General features: G+C 48.8%; 1 protein-coding gene across 1 annotated transcript; it reads left to right on the top strand.

Annotated features, from left to right (window-relative positions):
* The first annotated feature begins 3,274 nt into the window (after positions 1–3,274).
* On the top strand, positions 3,275–18,485 carry LOC142912409 (rho GTPase-activating protein 5-like). The gene is made up of 5 exons (XM_076060593.1): positions 3,275–3,357; positions 7,082–10,907; positions 11,424–11,534; positions 16,453–16,611; positions 18,064–18,485. The coding sequence occupies exons 2-5, from the start codon at positions 7,284–7,286 to the stop codon at positions 18,235–18,237; spliced, it is 4,068 nt and encodes a 1,355-aa protein (XP_075916708.1). The 5' UTR covers positions 3,275–3,357; positions 7,082–7,283; the 3' UTR covers positions 18,238–18,485.
* Positions 18,486–20,192: the final 1,707 nt, after the last annotated feature.

The following is a 20,192-nucleotide window of genomic DNA, read 5'->3' as shown; positions in this document are numbered from 1 at the left end:
CTTATAAATCGTTCCAGAGGAAAACAAAAAAAACTATTGTCTTGATATAACTTCCGTGTTCAACAGAGTTAATAGACTTTACTGCAAACACAAACTTGACACTGTCACACACTGCCATGAGTAAACAGGTGGTGGTGTGACCAGAACCATGCCTGGCCACCTTCATCTGCTCAGCATTAATTCTTCCTCACTCCACCAAGTAATGAATCGAGGATCAATCAACATAGCCGAGGCTATCCGTGTCTCTGTCTCTCTCTCCCCGTGGTGAAGGTGTTCCCCTCCACACATTCAGAGTCAACAGCGGCACGCGCTTAGCGTCTTTGACTGATAGATACATTGACGCACGTATTGTTGGATCTTTCAGTAAAGTCACGTAGATAGAAAATAAAAATAACAGATACAATTTAATAAGATAAAGACCACTTGTGTTGCGATCGAAACGTCGTGGGTTTTTTGCTTCATTTTAAAAAAATTTAATTTTTCACTTAATTTTATTGTTATTTTAATTTTATTTTCTATCTACGTGACTTTATCGAAAGAACCAAGAATATTAATTCCTGCAGTCACCAAAGTTTTAAGTCAAAACATTCACACACGTTGACAAAGCCCCACCTTGTGTTGTTGTGGGCAGGTCGCTTCTGATAACAAGAGCGGTATAGCAGCTCAAGCGGGCTTGGCCTGCTAACAAAAAAAAACTGCGTGAATATTTACAATAAAACAAAGTTACAAAGTGGCGAGCCGGGTGAAGACAAATTAAACTTAAGCGAGATAATTAAAGCGAACGCAATCAGGCGAGGGCAGGAGGCAAGGCCCCGCGTGGCTAGGCCCCGCGTTGTAAAGTTCCAACCTGGACATCGATTCCCATGCTCGCTGCTACTCAACTGACATCCCTACGAGAGAGAGAGAGGCTCTACCTTGGTAAACAACAACAACCACCACCACCACCACAACGACCACCACCACAACCATGAGAATTTCTCACCTCGGATTTCACTGCAAGCGCGCACACAGCAGCTTCCTGTTGCCTCGCGACAGCAGGAAGTAGTATGACGTCACTTCCCTCCCAAGAGCGGCTCTCCAACTGAATACATTATGTTAATGAGGCCGCCCATGTGTCGAGGGATGGGGGCGTGGGCACTGAACCCGTCGCAATAAACTCGCGACGGCCTTAACGGAAACATTATGTTAATGAGCCACCAGTCACTGGGCGTAGCTTTGCCCAAATAAGGATTGCCACTGGAACGATATCGGCAGTGACCCAAGCGGAGGTGACGTCACGCTCAAAAGCATTGTGGACGGGGGAGGGGTGAATACTGTGGTGACATGACGTTACTAGCGAGGTACACCTCCCCCTGGCGTTTCACGCCGATGAGGTAATGCAGAGTGGTGACGTCACAGAGTTGGAGTTTAAGTTGATTTAGATTAATTTTCCATTGCTCTCTCCCTTGGGTGTGTGAGCTCAGCAACAACGTGGACATTATTGTGTATACACTGTGTGTGTGTACACTGTGTGTGTGTACACTGTGTGTGTGTATACACTGTGTTTGTACACTGTGTGTGTACACTGTGTGTGTGTACACTATGTGTATACACTGTGTGTGTACACTGTGTGTGTACATTGTGTGTGTACATTGTGTGTACACTGTGTGTGTGTACATTGTGTGTGTACACTGTGTCTACACTGTGTGTATACACTGTGTGTACACTGTTTGCGTACACTGTGTGTGCACACTGTGTGTGTACACTGTGTGTGTGTACACTGTGTGTGTACACTGTTTGTATACACTGTGTGTGTGTACACTGTGTGTATACACTGTCACTGTGTGTCGCTGTGTGTGTCACTGTGTGTGTCACTGTGTCACTGTGTGTGTCACTGTGTGTCACTGTGCCTGGCACAAGCGTCGTGGTGACTTCACCGCCACTTAGTGGCGAATGGCGGTTGTTGTTGTGTCACTGTGTCACTGTGTGTATCACTGTGTGTGTGTGTACACTGTGTATCTACACTGTGTGTGTACACTGAGTCACTGTGTGTACACTGTGTGTGTCACTGTGTGTGTGTAGACTGTGTCACTGTGTATACACTGTGTGTGTGTACACTGTGTATACTGTGTGTGTGTACACTGTGTGTGTGTGTACACTGTGTGTGTACTGTGTGTGTGTACACTATGTGTGTACCCTGTGTGTGTATACTGTGTGTGTGTACACTGTGTGTGTGTACTGTGTGTGTACACTGTGTGTATACTGTGTGTGTGTACACTGTGTGTGTATACTGTGTGTATACTGTGTGTGTGTACTGTGTGTGTGTACACTGTGTGTGTGTACTGTGTGTGTACACTGTGTGAGTGTACACTGTGTGTGTGTACACTGTGTGTATACTGTGTGTGTGTACACTGTGTGTGTGTACACTGTGTGTATACTGTGTGTGTACACTGTGTGTGTGTACACTGTGTGTACTGTGTGTGTGTGTACACTGTGTATACTGTGTGTATACTGTGTGTGTACTGTGTGTGTACACTGTGTGTGTGTACTGTGTGTGTGTGTACACTGTGTGTACTGTGTGTGTGCACACTGCGTGTGTATACTGTGTGTGTACTGTGTGTGTACACTGTGTGTGTGTACTGTGTGTGTGTGTACACTGTGTGTGTGTACACTGTGTGTACTGTGTGTGTGCACACTGCGTGTGTATACTGTGTGTGTACTGTGTGTGTACACTGTGTGTGTGTACACTGTGTGTGTGTGTGTGTACACTGTGTGTATACTGTGTGTGTACTGTGTGTGTACACTGTGTGTGTGTACACTGTGTGTACACTGTGTGTACTGTGTGTGTGTGTACACTGTGTGTATACTGTGTGTGTACTGTGTGTGTGTACACTGTGTGTGTGTACACTGTGTGTGTGTACACTGTGTGTACTGTGTGTGTACACTGTGTGTGTACACTGTATGTGTGTACACTGTGTGTCTCCTTATTAATAGAGGTGAAAAATGAATAATTGAACACGATAATTGGACGAAATTTACAAAACATACAACTAAATAATAGTTTTTCTGATTATTTGCACCGCCAGGGAGGACATTTAAACAAATAAACACAAAGTGTGATGTAAATATCTTGAAGGTGGAACCACAAAATTCATCAACGTCACTAACGGCAGAGTTCATGAACCTTAACCACGTGACTCGGGCCGCGTCACCATGGTGACGAGGGGGTCGGGAATTCTGACCAATCGCGGCGCCCGTCGTGGGCGGATCCAACGGGGCCAACCCGGAAGTGCAGCGCGAAGAAATCTCGGCCTAGCGGCGGTGACCTCGCGCCTCACAGACAGCAGCAGCAGCCTCGTGGTCAAACATTCACCTGAGGTGACCTCCTCCTGCTGCTCCTGCTCCTGCTGCTCCTGCTCCTCCTGCTGCTCCTCCTGCTCCAGCTGCTGCGTGTTGAGTCTACTGCTGCTACTGCGTGTTGTGTCTACTGCTATTGCGTGTTGTGTCTACTGCTGCGTGTTGTGTCTACTGCTGCTGCTACTGCTGCGTGTTGTGTCTACTGCTGCTGCGTGTTGTGTCTACTGCTGCTGCGTGTTGTGTCTACTGCTGCGTGTTGTGTCTACTGCTGCTACTGCTGCGTGTTGTCTACTGCTGCTACTGCTGCGTGTTGTGTCTACTGCTGCTGCTGCGTGTTGTGTCTACTGCTGCTGCGTGTTGTGTCTACTGCTGCGTGTTGTGTCTACTGCTGCTACTGCTGCGTGTTGTGTCTACTGCTGCGTGTTGTGTCTACTGCTGCTACTGCTGCGTGTTGTGTCTACTGCTGCTGCTGCGTGTTGTGTCTACTGCTGATGCGTGTTGTGTCTACTGCTACGTGCTGTGTCTACTGCTGCGTGTTGTGTCTACTGCTGCGTGTTGTGTCTACTACTGCTGCGTGCTGTGTCTACTGCTGCGTGTTGTGTCTACTGCTGCGTGTTGTGTCTACTGCTGCGTGTTGTGTCTACTGCTACTGCTGCGTGTTGAGTCTACTGCTGCTACTGCTGCGTGTTGAGTCTACTGCTGCTGCTGCTACGTGTTGTGTCTACTGCTACGTGTTGTGTCTACTGCTGCTACGTGTTGTGTCTACTGCTGCGTGTTGTGTCTACTGCTGCTGCTGCGTGTTGTGTCTACTGCTGCGTGTTGTGTCTACTGCTGCGTGTTGAGTCTACTGCTGTGTGTTGTGTCTACTGCTACGTGTTGTGTCTACTGCTGCTTGTTGTGTCTACTGCTGCGTGTTGTGTCTACTGCTGCTTGTTGTGTCTACTGCTGCTTGTTGTGTCTACTGCTGCGTGTTGAGCCTACTGCTATGTGTTGTGTCTACTGCTGCGTGTTGTGTCTACTGCTGCGTGTTGAGTCTACTGCCACGTGTTGTGTCTACTGCTGCTACATGTTGTGTCTACTGCTACGTGTTGTGTCTACTGCTGCGTGTTGTGTCTACTGCTGCGTGTTGTGTCTACTGCTGCGTGTTGTGTCTACTGCTACTGCGTGTTGTGTCTACTGCTGCGTTTTGTGTCTACTGCTACTGCGTGTTGAGTCTACTGCTGCGTGTTGTGTCTACTGCTACGTGTTGTGTCTACTGCTACGTGTTGTGTCTACTGCTGCGTGTTGTGTCTACTGCTGCGTGTTGAGTCTACTGCTGCGTGTTGTGTCTACTGCTGCTACATGTTGTGTCTACTGCTACGTGTTGTGTCTACTGCTGCGTGTTGTGTCTACTGCTACTGCGTGTTGTGTCTACTGCTGCGTGTTGTGTCTACTGCTACTGCGTGTTGTGTCTACTGCTACGTGTTGTGTCTACTGCTACTGCGTGTTGTGTCTACTGCTACTGCGTGTTGTGTCTACTGCTGCGTGTTGTGTCTACTGCTGCGTGTTGAGTCTACTGCTGCGTGTTGTGTCTACTGCTACGTGTTGTGTCTACTGCTGCGTGTTGTGTCTACTGCTATGTGTTGTGTCTACTGCTGCGTGTTGTGTCTACTGCTACTGCGTGTTGTGTCTACTGCTGCGTGTTGTGTCTACTGCTGCGTGTTGAGTCTACTGCTGCGTGTTGTGTCTACTGCTACGTGTTGTGTCTACTGCTACGTGTTGTGTCTACTGCTGCGTGTTGTGTCTACTGCTACTGCGTGTTGTGTCTACTGCTGCGTGTTGTGTCTACTGCTGCGTGTTGAGTCTACTGCTGCGTGTTGTGTCTACTGCTACTGCGTGTTGTGTCTACTGCTACGTGTTGTGTCTACTGCTACTGCGTGTTGTGTCTACTGCTACGTGTTGTGTCTACTGCTACTGCGTGTTGTGTCTACTGCTGCGTGTTGTGTCTACTGCTACGTGTTGTGTCTACTGCTGCGTGTTGTGTCTACTGCTGCTGCATGTTGTGTCTACTGCTACGTGTTGTGTCTACTGCTGCGTGTTGTGTCTACTGCTACTGCGTGTTGTGTCTACTGCTGCGTGTTGTGTCTACTGCTGCGTGTTGTGTCTACTACTGCTGCGTGTTGTGTCTACTGCTACGTGTTGTGTCTACTGCTGCGTGTTGTGCCTACTGCTGCGTGTTGTGTCTACTGCTGCTGCGTGTTGTGTCTACTGCTACTGCTGCGTGTTGTGTCTACTGCTGCGTGTTGTGTCTACTGCTACTACTACTGCTGCTACTGCTGCGTGTTGTGTCTACTGCTGCTGCTACTGCTACGTGTTGTGTCTGCTGCTGCGTGTTGTGTCTACTGCTACTACTACTGCTGCTGCGTGTTGTGTCTACTGCTGCGTGTTGTGTCTACTGCAGCTTGTTTTAAAGTGATACATTTTGACTCGTGTTTTTTTCTCAATGAGGACGTTGATCGTGCGACCATTGTTCTACCGTGCTTTAGGTTTGACCAAAAGGCGATTTCCCGGCTCATAATCCACCAAATGTTTTGCATTGGACACGTATTTAATTTGTTTAACTTGACCGTGCGTGAGCAAGGGGTCCTTGTCTGTCAACAACGCAGAGAGCGACACGCAAGTCAGCCCACAGACAGCGATAGGGGCCTTGCCACATAACGCCAGCATTTGTGCCGATGTGTAGAACGCAAGCTTCTTAGACGTATCCACAGCGGTTTCTTCTTCTTCAGGGAAACTCTGATAGGCAGGGTGGGGTGGGGTGGTTTGTTCTAAACATGTTTGGCCTTTTGTTTTATTTTATTTCGTTATATTTTTTGTTTGGTGAGCGTTCGTTTGTGCCGTACCACCCCAAATAACATCACCGCTAATTTCCCAGGCAGCCCTGCCCACCGAAGGTCACGTGGCTTAGCACGAAGGTCACGTGGCTTAGCACGAAGGTCACGTGGCTTAGCACGAAGGTCACGTGGCTCAGCACGAAGGTCACGTGGCTTAGCACGAAGGCCACGTGGCTTAGCACACACGCGCGCGTTTTAAAATAAAGTTCTGTTAAAATCCTGATGTACGATTTACCTCACGTGCGAGTTCCCCCTTTCCACGTTACAAAACCATTGTGATCCTTATTCTTAGCTCTTTCGGTAAAGTCACGTTGAAGGGAAACAATAAAATAATAAAATATATACAAAACAATAAAAATTATCACGATGTTTCGACCATAACACAAACGGTCGTCATCAGGTGTGAAAATTTTTATTGTTTTATATATTTTGTTATTTTATTGTTCCCCTTCAATGTGACTTTACCGAAATAGCTAAGAATATGAATTGCTGCAGTCACGAAAGCTTTAAATCACAATATTGTAATCCTGCTAAAGGTTTGTTTGACGTCTGTAGTGACGTCTACCGTCAGAACGTCAACTGTGATGTCCCAACTGGGAATTTATCGGTGCCGGTATGAGGCGATCAGACACCTCCCTGCCTGTACTCACAGCTTTACATTGTGCTTGTTTGAGAACAACGTTTTATTTTTCCTGGGCTCACCTCGGCACATCATCGGTGTATTTTAAACATTGCCGTCACATAATCATTGTGACAATCGTGTTTATTTTCCATTGATTTCACCGCGTTAAATAACTAAGCTCTCAATGCAAGTGGAACGTTATTTTTTTGTAATTTTTTAAATGTCCTCTGTGTTTTTTTGTGTATTTCAGAAACAATTGCTCATCTGGAAAAAAAAATAAACATTTAAAGGACCTCGTTGTCGGTGAACATTTTTTTTGTTCAAGTAATTTCTATTACCGCCAGTCACGTGGGGAAATATTGTTTTGCAAGTGCAACGAAAGAGCCAAAGTAATCATCACGACGTGTCGCACGGAACCGTAACTGCCCTTGTTCTCGTGCAATAGCGGTGCGATGTCACACGCGGCGCGGCGATGTCAAGGCAGCAAGGAAACGCGGACCTACAATATCAGTGTCGTCGGTCTTTCCGGGACCGAGAAGGAGAAGGGAAGCTGTGGAGTAGGCAAGTCGTGCCTCAGCAACAGGTTCTCAAGGCCAAGAGCAGACGACTATCACACGGAACACACTTCGATACTGAGCCAAGTTGATTTCGGCGGTCGGGTCGTGAATAACGACCACTACCTTTACTGGGGCGGGGCAACGCGCACCGCTGACGGGGGACGAGAGTACGCCTTCAACGTCGTCGAACAAACCGAATTTGTTGACGACGCCACTTTCCAGCCACACAGGAGCTCCGACTCCCGGCATTACGTCAAACGCGCGGCCGCCACCAGGCTTGCCTCGGCCGAAAAGCTCATGTACATTTGCACTGACCAACTGGGAGTCGAGCAAGATTTTGAGCAGTATCCAATGCCCGACGGTAAGCTGCACATTGATGGCTTCTTGGCGTGCTTCGATGTCAGCGTTTCCGCGCAGAGAACGCTGCGAGATCAGTTGAGGTTTCTGGAGGAGTTGGTGTCGCAACTTGTGAAATTAAAGAAGCCCATTTTGTTGGTTGCCACGAAGTGTGACGTGTTGGATGAGCAGCACCTGAAGGAACTTCGAGCGTTTGCCTCTGGGAAAAAAGTTCGCCTGCCGATAGTCGAGACGTCAGCAAGTGACAATGTGAATGTGTCGGCAGCATTTCTGACCCTTGCGCAGATGATTGACAAGCCGAAAGGAAAGCCAAAGTTTTTGCCATTTGAGAAGGCCGCCAAGCAAGTCAAGGAACACCACCAAAGTGCCATTAAGGATTATAATTCTCGGTTGACAAAAATTGTCACAGACTACTGCGTGACCTGGCAGGTGACCGGCAAGCAACTGGATGACTGCCCGGAGTATGTCCAGCTTGTGGACTTGCTGGGTGCTAACAGGGCTGAAAGTTACTTTCGAGAACACATCACGCGTTTGAAGGCTGCACATATCGAAGGAAAGGTGGCACAATGCATCAGCTCTCTGCCCGATGCTTTTGACTCATTGGTCCCTGACATCACGGACATTGAATCCCTCAGCTGGGACGAGGCTTTGCTGCTCTTGCGGAAGAAACCAGAGTTTGGATTGTGGTTTGTCGAGCTGTCCGATGGGGTTTGGACCGACAGCGGTCGCGTCAACACCGTCGCCGACGGGCGTGTCCCCGTTGCGTTTTTGCGAGAGTTCGGCCCTTCGCATTTCCAAGCCCACATGCGGAAATTGCAGGTGCTGAGGAAGAAGGAGGAAATGAAGGGAGCCCTTCGCGACACGTTGGAGAATTCTGGCGAAGTGTTGCCAGGGAGGCCGTGGGATGACGCACGGTCGTTCCTCATCGACGAGGAGGGCTCGCGGACGCCGTGCGGGCGAGGGCGCGTTTCAATCTACCGAGAGTGCCGAGGCAAGATGACGGATGAAGCGAAAGACGAATACCAGGAGCTGCTCCTCGAGCGCTCGGAAACGTTCGCCGGCGTGGACAGAAACGAAGCGTTTGACCGCGACGAGATAGCGGAGATTCACCAGGACCTGGAACGTGACGGTCGCCATGAGGCGCTCAAGTGGGCGCCTGCCTTGAGAGATGCGCTGATCCTGAAACACGTGTTCTCTGTTCGTCACCCAACCTGGGAGTCTTGCTTCAGCAAAGATAAGTGCACTGACCTGCAAATTCCGCTGCTTCTCTCAAGTGCTATTCCCAAATTGGTAAGCAAACGTTCGGAATCTTTAATCAATTTTGACAGTGCGGATGCATTTGATGTCATAATATTCGGTAGAGATGGCCTCGCAAGCAAACTTTGCAGCGAAATCAAACAACAATCGGCCGGAAATGAGTTCACGGTGAATGGGAAGGTTTATGAGTTGGAACTGAAAGCAATGGATGGAGATGTGACGGGCTTTGCAAACATCATGCAGAGTAACGTTTCTCAGCCCAGCGGATGTCTGTGTGCTTTCAACTCATTGAAATCGTTAAATTACATCGTGGACAGCCTAGGAAGAGTGAATTCTTGTGCGTCCTTCATAAAGAAGGATGGCCTCTCGAGCTGCATTCCTGTTGCTTTGATGCTGGCAAATCAGAAGGACGTTACAGACAGAAAGCTGCCTTTGCTACGGCAGCAAGCCCAGGAAGCGGCCGACAAGCTACAAGTCTCTTTTATCGATTGCCCTTCTGAGATGTCATCTCCAAAACAATTCCATGAAACACAGATCAAACGTGCCCTGAGTCAGATCGTGAATGCTTGCCAGAACACGACCCTTCTGCCCGACCCATTCAGCAGCCCAGAGTCTGGCGCGCCCGACGTGAAGATCACCATGTGTCTGATGTGTGGAGACCCTTTCGACATTGGCACAGTCCTAACGCCCTTTCTGGAATTCTGCAGCAGTGGGCATCCTGCTGGCAACGACTGCATGAATCTAGAAATGTTTGTGGGAATGCAGAGCAGAAGGATCAAGGTTACCGTCATCTCTTACCACGCAGCAATGCTGAAGCGGGAAGAGCTCACCCATGGCTACGTTTTGGTGTATTCTGCCAAAAGAAAAGCTTCCTTTGCAATGCTTCGAGCATTCCTCTCCGACGTAACAGAGGCCATTCCGGTTCTGCTCGTGGCCATCACTGACAGCTCCGCAGAGTTTCTGGAAAATGCGCTGGCAAGAGAACTTTTCCCCGAGGGCAGCCGTATTGCGAATGAGATCGGAGCCGAGTCCATTGCCGCACCCGCACAGCCGCATTTTCACCGACAGAAGGAATATCTGAAGACGTTTTTCACCAAAGTTTTGGAGACGAAGGCTGTGGTTGAAGACGACTACAAGAGTGGCCGCACTTTGGAATCGCGCAACGAAACGCCGCGGCAGGCGTCATTGCCGTCATTGACGTCGCCACCTGAGAGCGACGATGACGAGGGCCAGCCTCGGTACGGCACAACGAGCGATGAAGCTCAGCTTATTCCAAGCACCACGCCCCGTGTAAAATCCAAGGGGAATATGAATCCACTCACGTGCGCCAACATAACGAGCCAAGACATCGAGAGGACACGCAAGAAGTCGCTCCCTCCTCCGAAACCCAAACCCGTTATGGAGAGGCCGCAGGTAAACAAATCGGAGCCCAAACTTCTCGAGAAGATAAACGGCAGCGTCCGCAAGGCACCCGTGAGACCTCAGGGCCCTCCGAAAGCTCCCGTGACGTCACCGGCGGACTCGGAGTCAACCGAGCTTCCGCCAGTGCAGGGTGGCGAGATGCGGTCGATGGCGAAGCCGTTCGGTCGTGCCAAACCGGCGGGGCCGAACGGAGACGGCGGCCCGCTTGAGCGGAGGCCGAGAGTCCGGCGGCAGGCGAGGAGAAACCGCCCGTGCGGGTTCAAGTCCAGGAGAAAGCAGGCGGACCCCGCAGACGCAATCCGGCGGCACGCCGTGCGCCCCTCCGATGCCGGTGACTCCGAGCCGCTTCTGTTGCCCTCGGAGCGCGACCGTCCGGGCCTTGACAACCCCGCCGCGCAGTTCCATGACGAAGTATCCGGCGGCGGCGGCGGCGGGACGAGAAGAGAGAAAGGTGCACAGGACGAGAGGGGAGGCGAGGCCAAAGTGAGTGGTGCGATATTTTTGTTGTTGCGTCCCTCGTGAGATTTTCTTTCTCCCGCCACACGCTGTACGTTTCAGGGCTCATGCCCATGACGTTGTATTTACTTGTGAAAAAAATGTTGCCTTGTCTAGTCACGGCAAACGCGAGGCAGTGTTGTGGTGGGCAGTTTCACAAATTGGACAACTTAAAAATGATTAAATTCATGCGGGGTGTCATTTTGAAGGCGATCAATATACATTTTTGTAAACGTGGTTTAATAATTAATTGATTGAATGATTTGCCGATTCAGTGAAAATGAACGCGCACCACGTGCTCGCCGCGCGACAGCCGCGAGGTCTAGCACGAGGAAGTAACATTATAAGGTGCCGTACCTCTTAACCTTCAACTATTTGGTCATCAGACCTCCCTTTAGAGAATGAATGGATGTGAGGCTACGAGGCAGGGGGAGACGTATTTTGCACTATTTTGCCAGTCGCAGGCGTTCGTCTCGCGGTAATGTTGCACGGTTCCATTCCCAGCACCGCTTCCCAGACTGCGTGCGCGAGGACTCGACCGGCGACACGTGCGCGTGCGTGCGCACCCTCTCCCATTCCGCCAACCTGCAGTACTGCGAGTTCGCCGACACGGAGGTGATGAAACGCACCACCACCCCCCACCCACCCCCATCCCAACGGAGGCAGGCATTGGCACATATGCAAGACTGAGATCCCCCTTATAGCCACAATAGACGTTTGGGGCAAGCGGTGCTCGCGACCGCCTAATGAAGGCCGGCATGGCACGTGGGTGGGTGGGCCAGCGACACGCCCGGGCCTCCTTCAATGTCACCCCAAGTGGTGATGTTAACACATTGTAGCGGGCACTTCTTTGAGGCTGAGTCGACTTCAAGACCTCGTCGGATATCCGCCAAGGTTTTTTGCTCCCGAGTGGGAATTGAACTCGGGTCGCCGGGTTCGTGGCAGAGTGCAATAACCCGCTGCGCCAGCAGCTACCCCACATAGGCGCGTACACACTGCGCAAGAGGCGTAACAAGGCAACCTCACGCTTTGTCTAAGGGCAGTGTGATCTGTCTGGTGTTGGCAAATGGAGAAAGCCACAGATCCTGGCGCAGTGATCTTTTGGGTATCGCTGCGGTTTTTCGCTCTTGACTCGCAATGAGAAGGTTGTACATTTATTTAGAACATCGTCCCTTCCAGGCCTGATGACATTAAAACTACGTTATTAAATTATTCCACCTCCATTGTTTACCGAGACAGAGAGCTGCTCAGTGCTGGTTCGAATGGGGGAATTTACGACAACTATTTTTAACAGTGCAATTAACATAACATGTTTTTAAGAGTAATTTTTTTTTTATTGTAGATCGCCAACTGAATACATTAAAATATTGTATTAAAGAAATTCTGCTCCGAGTTTCTAGTGCACCACATGGAAAGCGATGTGCCATTTGGAGGCGGTACAGCAAGTAGGTTAACAAGTTTAGCGATTAAGGATTCTCCCCTTGTGTGTCGGGGCTTTCTCCGGGCATTGCGGTTTCCTTTCAAGTGAAAAAAAAAACATCTCAATTGGCCCAATGTTGAATTTTGATTTAAAGCTTTCGTGACTGCAGTAATTCATATTCTTAGCTCTTTTGGTAAAGTCACGTTGAAGGGAAACAATAAACATCTTGATCTGCACTGGTTCCATCAATAATAACAATAAAATATTGTTTTATATATATTTTATTATTTTATTGTTTCCCTTCGACGTGACTTTACCGAAAGAGCTAACAATATGGCCCAATGTTGTAAGCGGAACCTACTTTAATAAACAACAACGCGATGCTTGCGTCTGAGGCAGTTGACGTGGAAGTTGAATGGTGTGTGTGTGGTATTTGACGATGGCGTGGAACGCCACATGGGCACGGCTGGGATATTGCCACCGACTTCCCAAGCACAGAGACGTACATGAAGAAGAAAGAGGCTTTCGTGGGCGAATGATTTTGAGCTCGCCGCTTAATGCAACGCAGCAATCCCCAAGCACAGCGGCACGGCAGATTCCCCCCACTCCTATTCTCCTGACGACGATTTGCTTGCTCGCGTTGCGATCGAAATGTCGCGATATATTTTTTTACACCGTTGGAAACCTCATTTGCCAGTTACAAAATATGATAATTGTTTTATTTACCCATTTATCTGGCAACAAAACTGACACCTTTTTTTACAAGGAGTCGTGTTTACATTGACCACAATACCTGCGGTCGGAACGCAAACACAAAACAACAACTCTGATAATATATGTGGCACTGTCCTTGAAATTGATTGGTCCACACCCGAGACAGCTTTCTTTAGAGCCTCGTCTCACATGGTGTTGGACCAGAAGATGCCAAAAGGCGCACAACTCAAAGGCAATGCACCATCAGAGTATGAGAGCTCGGGGTAAGCATTTACACAACATTGGAAACCTCATTTTCCAGTAACAAAATATGATAATTGTTTTTTTTACCCTTTGTTGTATATATAGGCGTTATGAAAATTGATGAAAATAATGAAAATTAAATGAAATTTGAGATTTGCATAATTTATCCAAAATTATGTTAATCAGTGTAATTATGCGCATAAATTATGCTGATTCGAGAGATAATCGTATTAATTTATGCGAGTGGGCGTGGTTATGATAATGCAGGTCGTTATGGATTATCAGGTCGAGCCTCGGTGACGAGGATTGTGTTATGAATTGGAATAACACAATTAATCGTATGCAGTGACGCAGGCATTGTGAGCGTGAATGAGAGAGAGTCGATTCGACTCTGCTCTTTAATTCCGTATTATCGATAAGGATACGATTACTCTCGATTGAACATTATGAATTATGTGTGTTATGGATTATGTGTGGTGATAGTGTGCTTATGATAGGTCCCCAGGATTCAGATCTCATACACAGAACAATATTATGCAGAATTTCAGGAAGAATCACACACAAACCTTCTGCTTTGATCAATTTTATTTTCTAGCTAACTTAAATTTTTGGATAATATGAAAACTCAATCTCGGGATGTTGGAATTTCAACACAGCGTTAACATGATACCATCACGATTGCGTTGTTTCACCTCGATAGCGGCACCTGTGGTTAATTCCCGACGCGTAACGCAATCGATCGGTTGTTGAGAGAGAGATTAAAAACAAGCGAACTATTCTATCAAATCAAAACCTTAACCTTATAATATGCAAACTCGTATTCTTGAATGATTACACAACACGGCACTCGGTCTTTGATTCGTATCCAATCCTTAACACATTCTGATATGCGAAATTATTATGCTTGAAATCGTCAGCACAGTACCACGGCGATGTTCGTTCATTGAGTGAGGAGGGAGTGTGGGGGAGGGGCATACGAACGACTGCCAGTTTCTGTCCACCGCTGGCTGGAAGAGTCAGCACGACGCTCGCCGTCGTCACGCCGATGGGTGTTGAGTGCGGGGCCGCTTCCCTCTCAGCCCTGGTGACGCGAAGTTGCGCGCTGTAGCACGCTGGTGGCACGGTGTTGGCACGCGCTGGTGCTGGTGCTGGTGGCACGCTGGTGGCGCGCTGTTGGCACGCGCTGGTGCTGGTGCTGATGGCACGCTGGTGGCGCGCGCTCCCTCTCCTTGAAGATGCGCGAACGCGCCCGTGCTGGTTCGCTGATAGCAGTTTCTCTCCACTGCTGGCTGAGCTGCTGCACGCTCTTGCTTGGCGTTGCTGGCCGCGCTCTTTCTCCTTGAAGATGTGCGAACGCGCCCGTGCTGATTCGCTGATAGCAGTTTCCTCTACTGCTGGATGAGCTGCGCCGGTGCGCGCTCTTTCCGCTGCTGTAGTATCTGACACTGCGCTCGCGGGCGACAGGTCAAGTTTTTCTTCTGCTGAGTGAGTTGAGTCGCACGTGCTCTCTCTGTTGAAGTGCGCGAACGTGCCCGTGCTGGTTCGCTGACAGCAGGTTTCCTCCACTGCTGTATGACTAACTTTTGTTGATACATCGCGACTCATGCGATCCTCGCTACTCAGCGAGGCTTGGAGCCAGCCGCTCCATGCGACTGCTCGTCCTGTGGACGTCTTGACTCGCTGATCTGTCTTGACTCTTGACTTAACTTCACTGACTTTTGAAAATGCGGCTGACCGTTATATTCAAAAGACAATTCTCTCTGCGCAGTGGAAAAGGGGGGGGGGGGTCGGGGTCTGTGTGTGTGAGTTCGTGTGTGTGTACAGATGGCTCCTGCGATAACGATCTGTTTGTCCTGGCGTGAAATTCCTCTCTCGCGCTCTTCGGGAAAGACAAAGGTGGTCGGGAGTACCTATCTCTTTATACTTTGGACTTTATATTTCTCAAATACAATTTGGTCCCATGTTCGCCAAGACTCGTGTTTGTAACTACGTCCTCCCGACACCCCTCTCGGGTTACCGAGGTTCGCATTGATATGATGGAGTTATTAGAAAGAAAAATAATTTTCATCCTGAGTTTAAGAGGTCCGTTTCCAGATTGTTGGAATCCATATCCCTTGGTTCTGTAAGGTTCTATAATGGAATATCGTTTAAGGCTAACACATTATTAATGTTATATTGCAATTTTCTTTAAAACTTTGTTTGCCTGGTATGCCGTGTGTGGGGTGGGGTGTGTCTCCTCATCAAACCCGGCTGGCTTTTCCAGATGGCCCCTTGTGATAAGGTGTAATTCCTGCTTCTCCGTGCTGTGAGAGAGACAAAGGTGGTCGGGGTTGCTTGGGATATTGTTTAAACTCTTTCGTAAGTTTGCCCGTTCGCCTCATTCCTTCTCGATAACCTTTGATGTGACTCGGTATTTTGTCTCCAAGCTTTGTTTTAACAGTAAAAGTATTCAAGGGGAAAATCATTTGATAGCGAATTAATTATTGGATAATAATTCACTGATGTATCTGGTGGCCTGGTCTTGATTGGAGTGAGCGCGAGGACCGCTAACTTTAGCATATTCTTGTTATTGCATTTTAAATTTGAACCGTTGTTTTAATGACAAAGGAAAAAAATATATATGGTTTAACCCGTGGGCGTCCTCGTTTCTGGCTTGCAGAGGGCTTCCCTCTGCGTGACCTCCCTTAGGGCACATCAAACTCTTGTTCATCTGGAGATCTTCGCAGATAGCTGCTAACATACTCGCCTCGAGAGTTTTATTATTTCTTTATTTTTTAATGGTCTGTTTATGATCGACATCTGGTTTTTCGTGTGCCTGGCTTACAGGTTTTATTGATTATTTTTGTTTGTTTGTTAAAAAAATATATATATCGCAAATATTATTGTTAATATCAATTTTGGAAAAGGCTCATATACAACACCTTTTATCTTGCGTTCCGACTGTAGGTATTGTGGTCAATGTAAACATGATTCCTCGTAAAAAAAGGTGTCAGTTTTGTTGCCAGATAAAAGGGTAAAAAACCAATTATCATATTTTTTTTGTTCATTTAATTTATGTTATCATTTTATCGTTCTACCAGCGTCAACTTTACCGAAAGACCCGAAGAATATTTGTCTGCACCTCCTCGCTGCCCGCCCCCCCCCCCCTCCCCACAGGAGTTTGTCCGAGCCTACGACACGACCGGCGACCCGGATCGGCTGACCGACGTCGCCGGGGGCGTCGACCCCCCCGGCGCTCGTGAACCAGCGGCTCGTCGCGCTCCGGCCGGCGTGCCGCGGCCCCGATGGCCGCACGCCCGGGGAGCTCGACCCGGGGTGAGAGTTTCGATTTGAAGCTTTCGTGACTGCGAGGATTCATCTTCTTTGGTTCTTTCGGTAAAGTCACCACCACGTAGAATGAGAATAAAATTATAAATTGATAAAATAAAATAACACAATAAAAATTCTCACGACGTTTCGGCCACAACACAAGCGGCCTTCATCAGGTGAAGGGACGAGACTGTCTGGAGGACAGCGCTGGAGCGAACACAGCCACGCTCAGATCGCGACCTTTAAGCTCTTAGAGTCGCGGCATCTCTTCAGAAAGGTGAGAGACTCGATTAGTTGAGCCTCCTTATCCCGGAATCTGTTGAATGATCTTAAGGTTGTGTGGAATCCCTCCCCGTAGAGGCGGTTAAATTTCGATTTAAAGCTTTCGTGACTGCATGGATTCATCTTCTTTGGTTCTTTCGGTAAAATAATACATTGATAAAATAAAATAACACAATAAAAATTCTCACGACGTTTCGGCCATAACACAAGCGGCCTTCATCACCGGGGTGAGAGGTCGCGGCGACGAGCGGAGGTGACCCCCTCCCACCGAGCTTTGAGCCGTTCTCGGTTGGGTTGACGGAACCAGCGCGGGTCAAGATGAAGCTGTTGGGGCTTGGGATAAATAAAGTGGCATCTTGTTGACTTCAAAGCAAGAGGGGCTCTTGGCCAGGATGACGTAGGATGATAGCATTCGCACAAGACTTGATTGATGGAATGGCACCCAAAGGAGAAAACGCTCCCCTTTAGCAGTGACCGTGGAGCCAGATGGAGATGATCTCATGCGCAGGAGCGCAGTTCTGGCATTGCAGGATTATGAAGGATCGGTTAGCCGTGGGAGGGGAGACCATTTAGAACACGGCCGATCGCGACGTATTCGCGTTTTTTCAAATGCAGCTGGTCTTAAATTAATTCAGAGATCGTCACCCCGGCAGAAAGTCAAAAATCTATCTTAAAACAAGGCCACCAAAAGTATCGCGAGCCTCGCGGCTCTCACAGCGTCTTCTTTGGTTCTTTTGGTAAAGTCACCTCGTAGAATGAGAATAAAATAATAAATTAATAAAATAAAATAACACAATAAAATTCTCACGACGTTTCGGCCACAACACAAGTGGCCTTCTTCATGTGAAAGGAACGGACCTGTCGGGACGACAGAGCCTCAACTTCAGCACCATGGATAGCTACGAGCCCCGTTCAGACGGACGAGTTCATAGCTCGTTGCTATCCGTGGTGCTAAAGTTGAGGCTTTGTCAGGTCTGTTCCCTTCACCTGAAGAAGGCCACTTGTGTTGTGGCTGAAATGTCGCGAGAATGTTATTGTTTTATTTTATTATTTTATTATCATTCTACATGGTGACTTTACCGAAAGAACCAAAGAAGATGAATCCTTGCAGTCACGAAAGCTTTAAATCGAAATTCTCACAGCGATTGGTGGGTTTTATCGTTCTCCTCGTTGCAGCTTCGAGTTCGGCCCGGCGGCCGTTTCTCCAGGGAAACCTTTCGCCCGGAGGGCGCCGCCGACGACGCCGCCGCCGCCGCCTCCACGCCTCCTCTGACACGGGCGGTCCACTCGGCGTTGCCCTCGGTGATACCCCCCCGGTCCACGCCGAACTGGGGGAATGCACAGGTGTGAATGCCGATTGTTTTGTTGTTGTCGTTGTTGTAGTTGGTGTGTGCCGCGTCTGTGCCAGTTGTTTTGTTAATTTTCGACTTAAAGCTTTCGTGACTGCAAGGATTCATCTTCTTTGGTTATTTCGGTAAAGTCACCACGTAGAATGAGAATAAAATAATAAATTGATAAAATAAAATAACAATAAAATTCTCACGACGTTTTGGCCACGACACAAGCGGCCTTCATCAGGTGAAGGGACGAGACTGTCTGGAGGACAGCGCTGGAGCGAACACAGCCAAGCTCAGACCGCGACCTTTAAGCTGTGTGAGAAGAAACAGAGCGCCTTGACAAAGGAATTAGCATTGAATTTAGGATTGAAATAGCTGAGTGATTAGCTTGTGACTGGTCACAGAAATGGCTATGTTAAAGTCAAAGCATACACATCCAATGCTAATTCCTTTGTCAAGGCGCTCTGTTTCTTCTCACACAGCTTAAAGGTCGCGGTCTGAGCTTGGCTGTGTTCGCTCCAGCGCTGTCCTCCAGACAGTCTCGTCCCTTCACCTGATGAAGGCCGCTCGTGTTGTGGCCGAAACGTCGTGAGAATTTTATTTTATTTTATCAATTTATTATTTTAATCTCATTCTACGTGGTGACTTTACCGAAAGAACCAAATAAGTTGTTTTGTTAATGTCATTCACGTGTTCACTTTTAACTGCGCCCCCACGTGCCGAGTGCCGCGCACGGTTTCCCACGTCTCACTCGCCTCAGCCAAGTCGCCGGCCGTAAGTCAATTTGGAAGCTTTGTGATGTATCGTTGTGGTTCAACCAAATTGGTCCACAGCTGCAGCAGATTGCATTGCGGCTGGCACGTCTACACAGCTCATCGGGCTCGCGCTGAGCAATGTCTCGTCACGCTCCAAGTGCCATTGGACGCTCTCTGTTACAACATTCTCCTGCGGAGGGAGGGAGCTAGTAGGAACGTGTTGGGTTGCTCGGTCAATGGCCAGGGTCAACAACGGCGGCACCACCACGTGGTGTGTTCAGCACCACGTGGTGTATTCAGCACCACGTGGTGTATTCAGCACAATATGCACGACTGTGAGGGCAGGCACAAGCCGGGGTGAGTAGGTGAAACGTTGAGTTTATAAGGGCACCACGGGGTGACCAGCCCCTCCCCACCCAGCCCCTCCCCACCCTCCCCTCCCCACCCTCCCCTCCCCACCCATCCCCTACCCACCCAGCCCCTCCCCACCCAGCCCCTCCCCACCCAGCCCCTCCCCACCCTCCCCTCCCCACCCAGCCCCACCCCTCCCATTTGTGGATGCACGACGGACTGACACAACAATAATCCCCTGTGGGCTGGTGGTGTAATAACCAGGTTCCTACACAGTATTATTTATGCAGCACTAGAAGACACTTATGTCAAACAAGAAGCATTAGTCCTGATATAACGTGTTAATTTACCGATGATTTCTCTAACCTGTGGATGTTAAAAAATCCTCTTGTGTTGCACACAGTGGCTACATTTTTGAGTCCCGATTCATTCTTCGCAGTGAATCGATCCGTTTTCGAAATGTAGAGGACCGCGATTTGATTCGAAAATAAAGTTTTCGTCTTCTTTCATTTACCTTACTCGTTTGTGTCGTTGCTTTTTCTGCCTCCAATTTACAGTTTTTGTTCACTCGATCAGCCTCAGTGTGACGTGAGCGTGTCGTTGGCGTGCATGAAATAGTTGGTTCTGATACTCGTGTCGCCTTGCATCGGTGAGCGTCTGCAGCTTGCTGCTCTCCTATCTCGGCCCTCTGCTCTCGTGCCCGTGTCCATCACCTGCCACTCATCCACCCTGCACACGTTTTGCCCCCGCGAACTGCAACACCCTCTGGCATCCAGAGTTGGCACTGCATTGGCAACATCCTCTGTGACTTGGCAGCCTGGAGGTAGAACCAATAAGACCATTGGAGCCTCCTTTGCCAGGA

Source organism: Petromyzon marinus, unplaced genomic scaffold, assembly GCF_048934315.1.
Source record: "Petromyzon marinus isolate PM22_M1 ecotype Great Lakes invasive population unplaced genomic scaffold, UKy_Petmar_22M1.pri1.0 PM_G_Scaffold_20, whole genome shotgun sequence".
Taxonomy (NCBI): Eukaryota; Metazoa; Chordata; class Hyperoartia; order Petromyzontiformes; family Petromyzontidae; genus Petromyzon; species Petromyzon marinus.
Note: the sequence above shows the minus strand (reverse complement) of the source record. Positions and strands in the feature narration are given on the sequence as shown.

Coding starts and splice junctions, on each gene's coding strand:
- LOC142912409 (XM_076060593.1), top strand. CDS start 7,284: ATGTCACACGCGGCGCGGCGATGTCAAGGCAGCAAGGAAACGCGGACC. Junction 11,535..16,452: donor GCGAGTTCGCCGACACGGAG/GTGATGAAACGC, acceptor CCCTCCCCACAG/GAGTTTGTCCGAGCCTACGA. Junction 16,612..18,063: donor CCCGGGGAGCTCGACCCGGG/GTGAGAGTTTCG, acceptor TCCTCGTTGCAG/CTTCGAGTTCGGCCCGGCGG.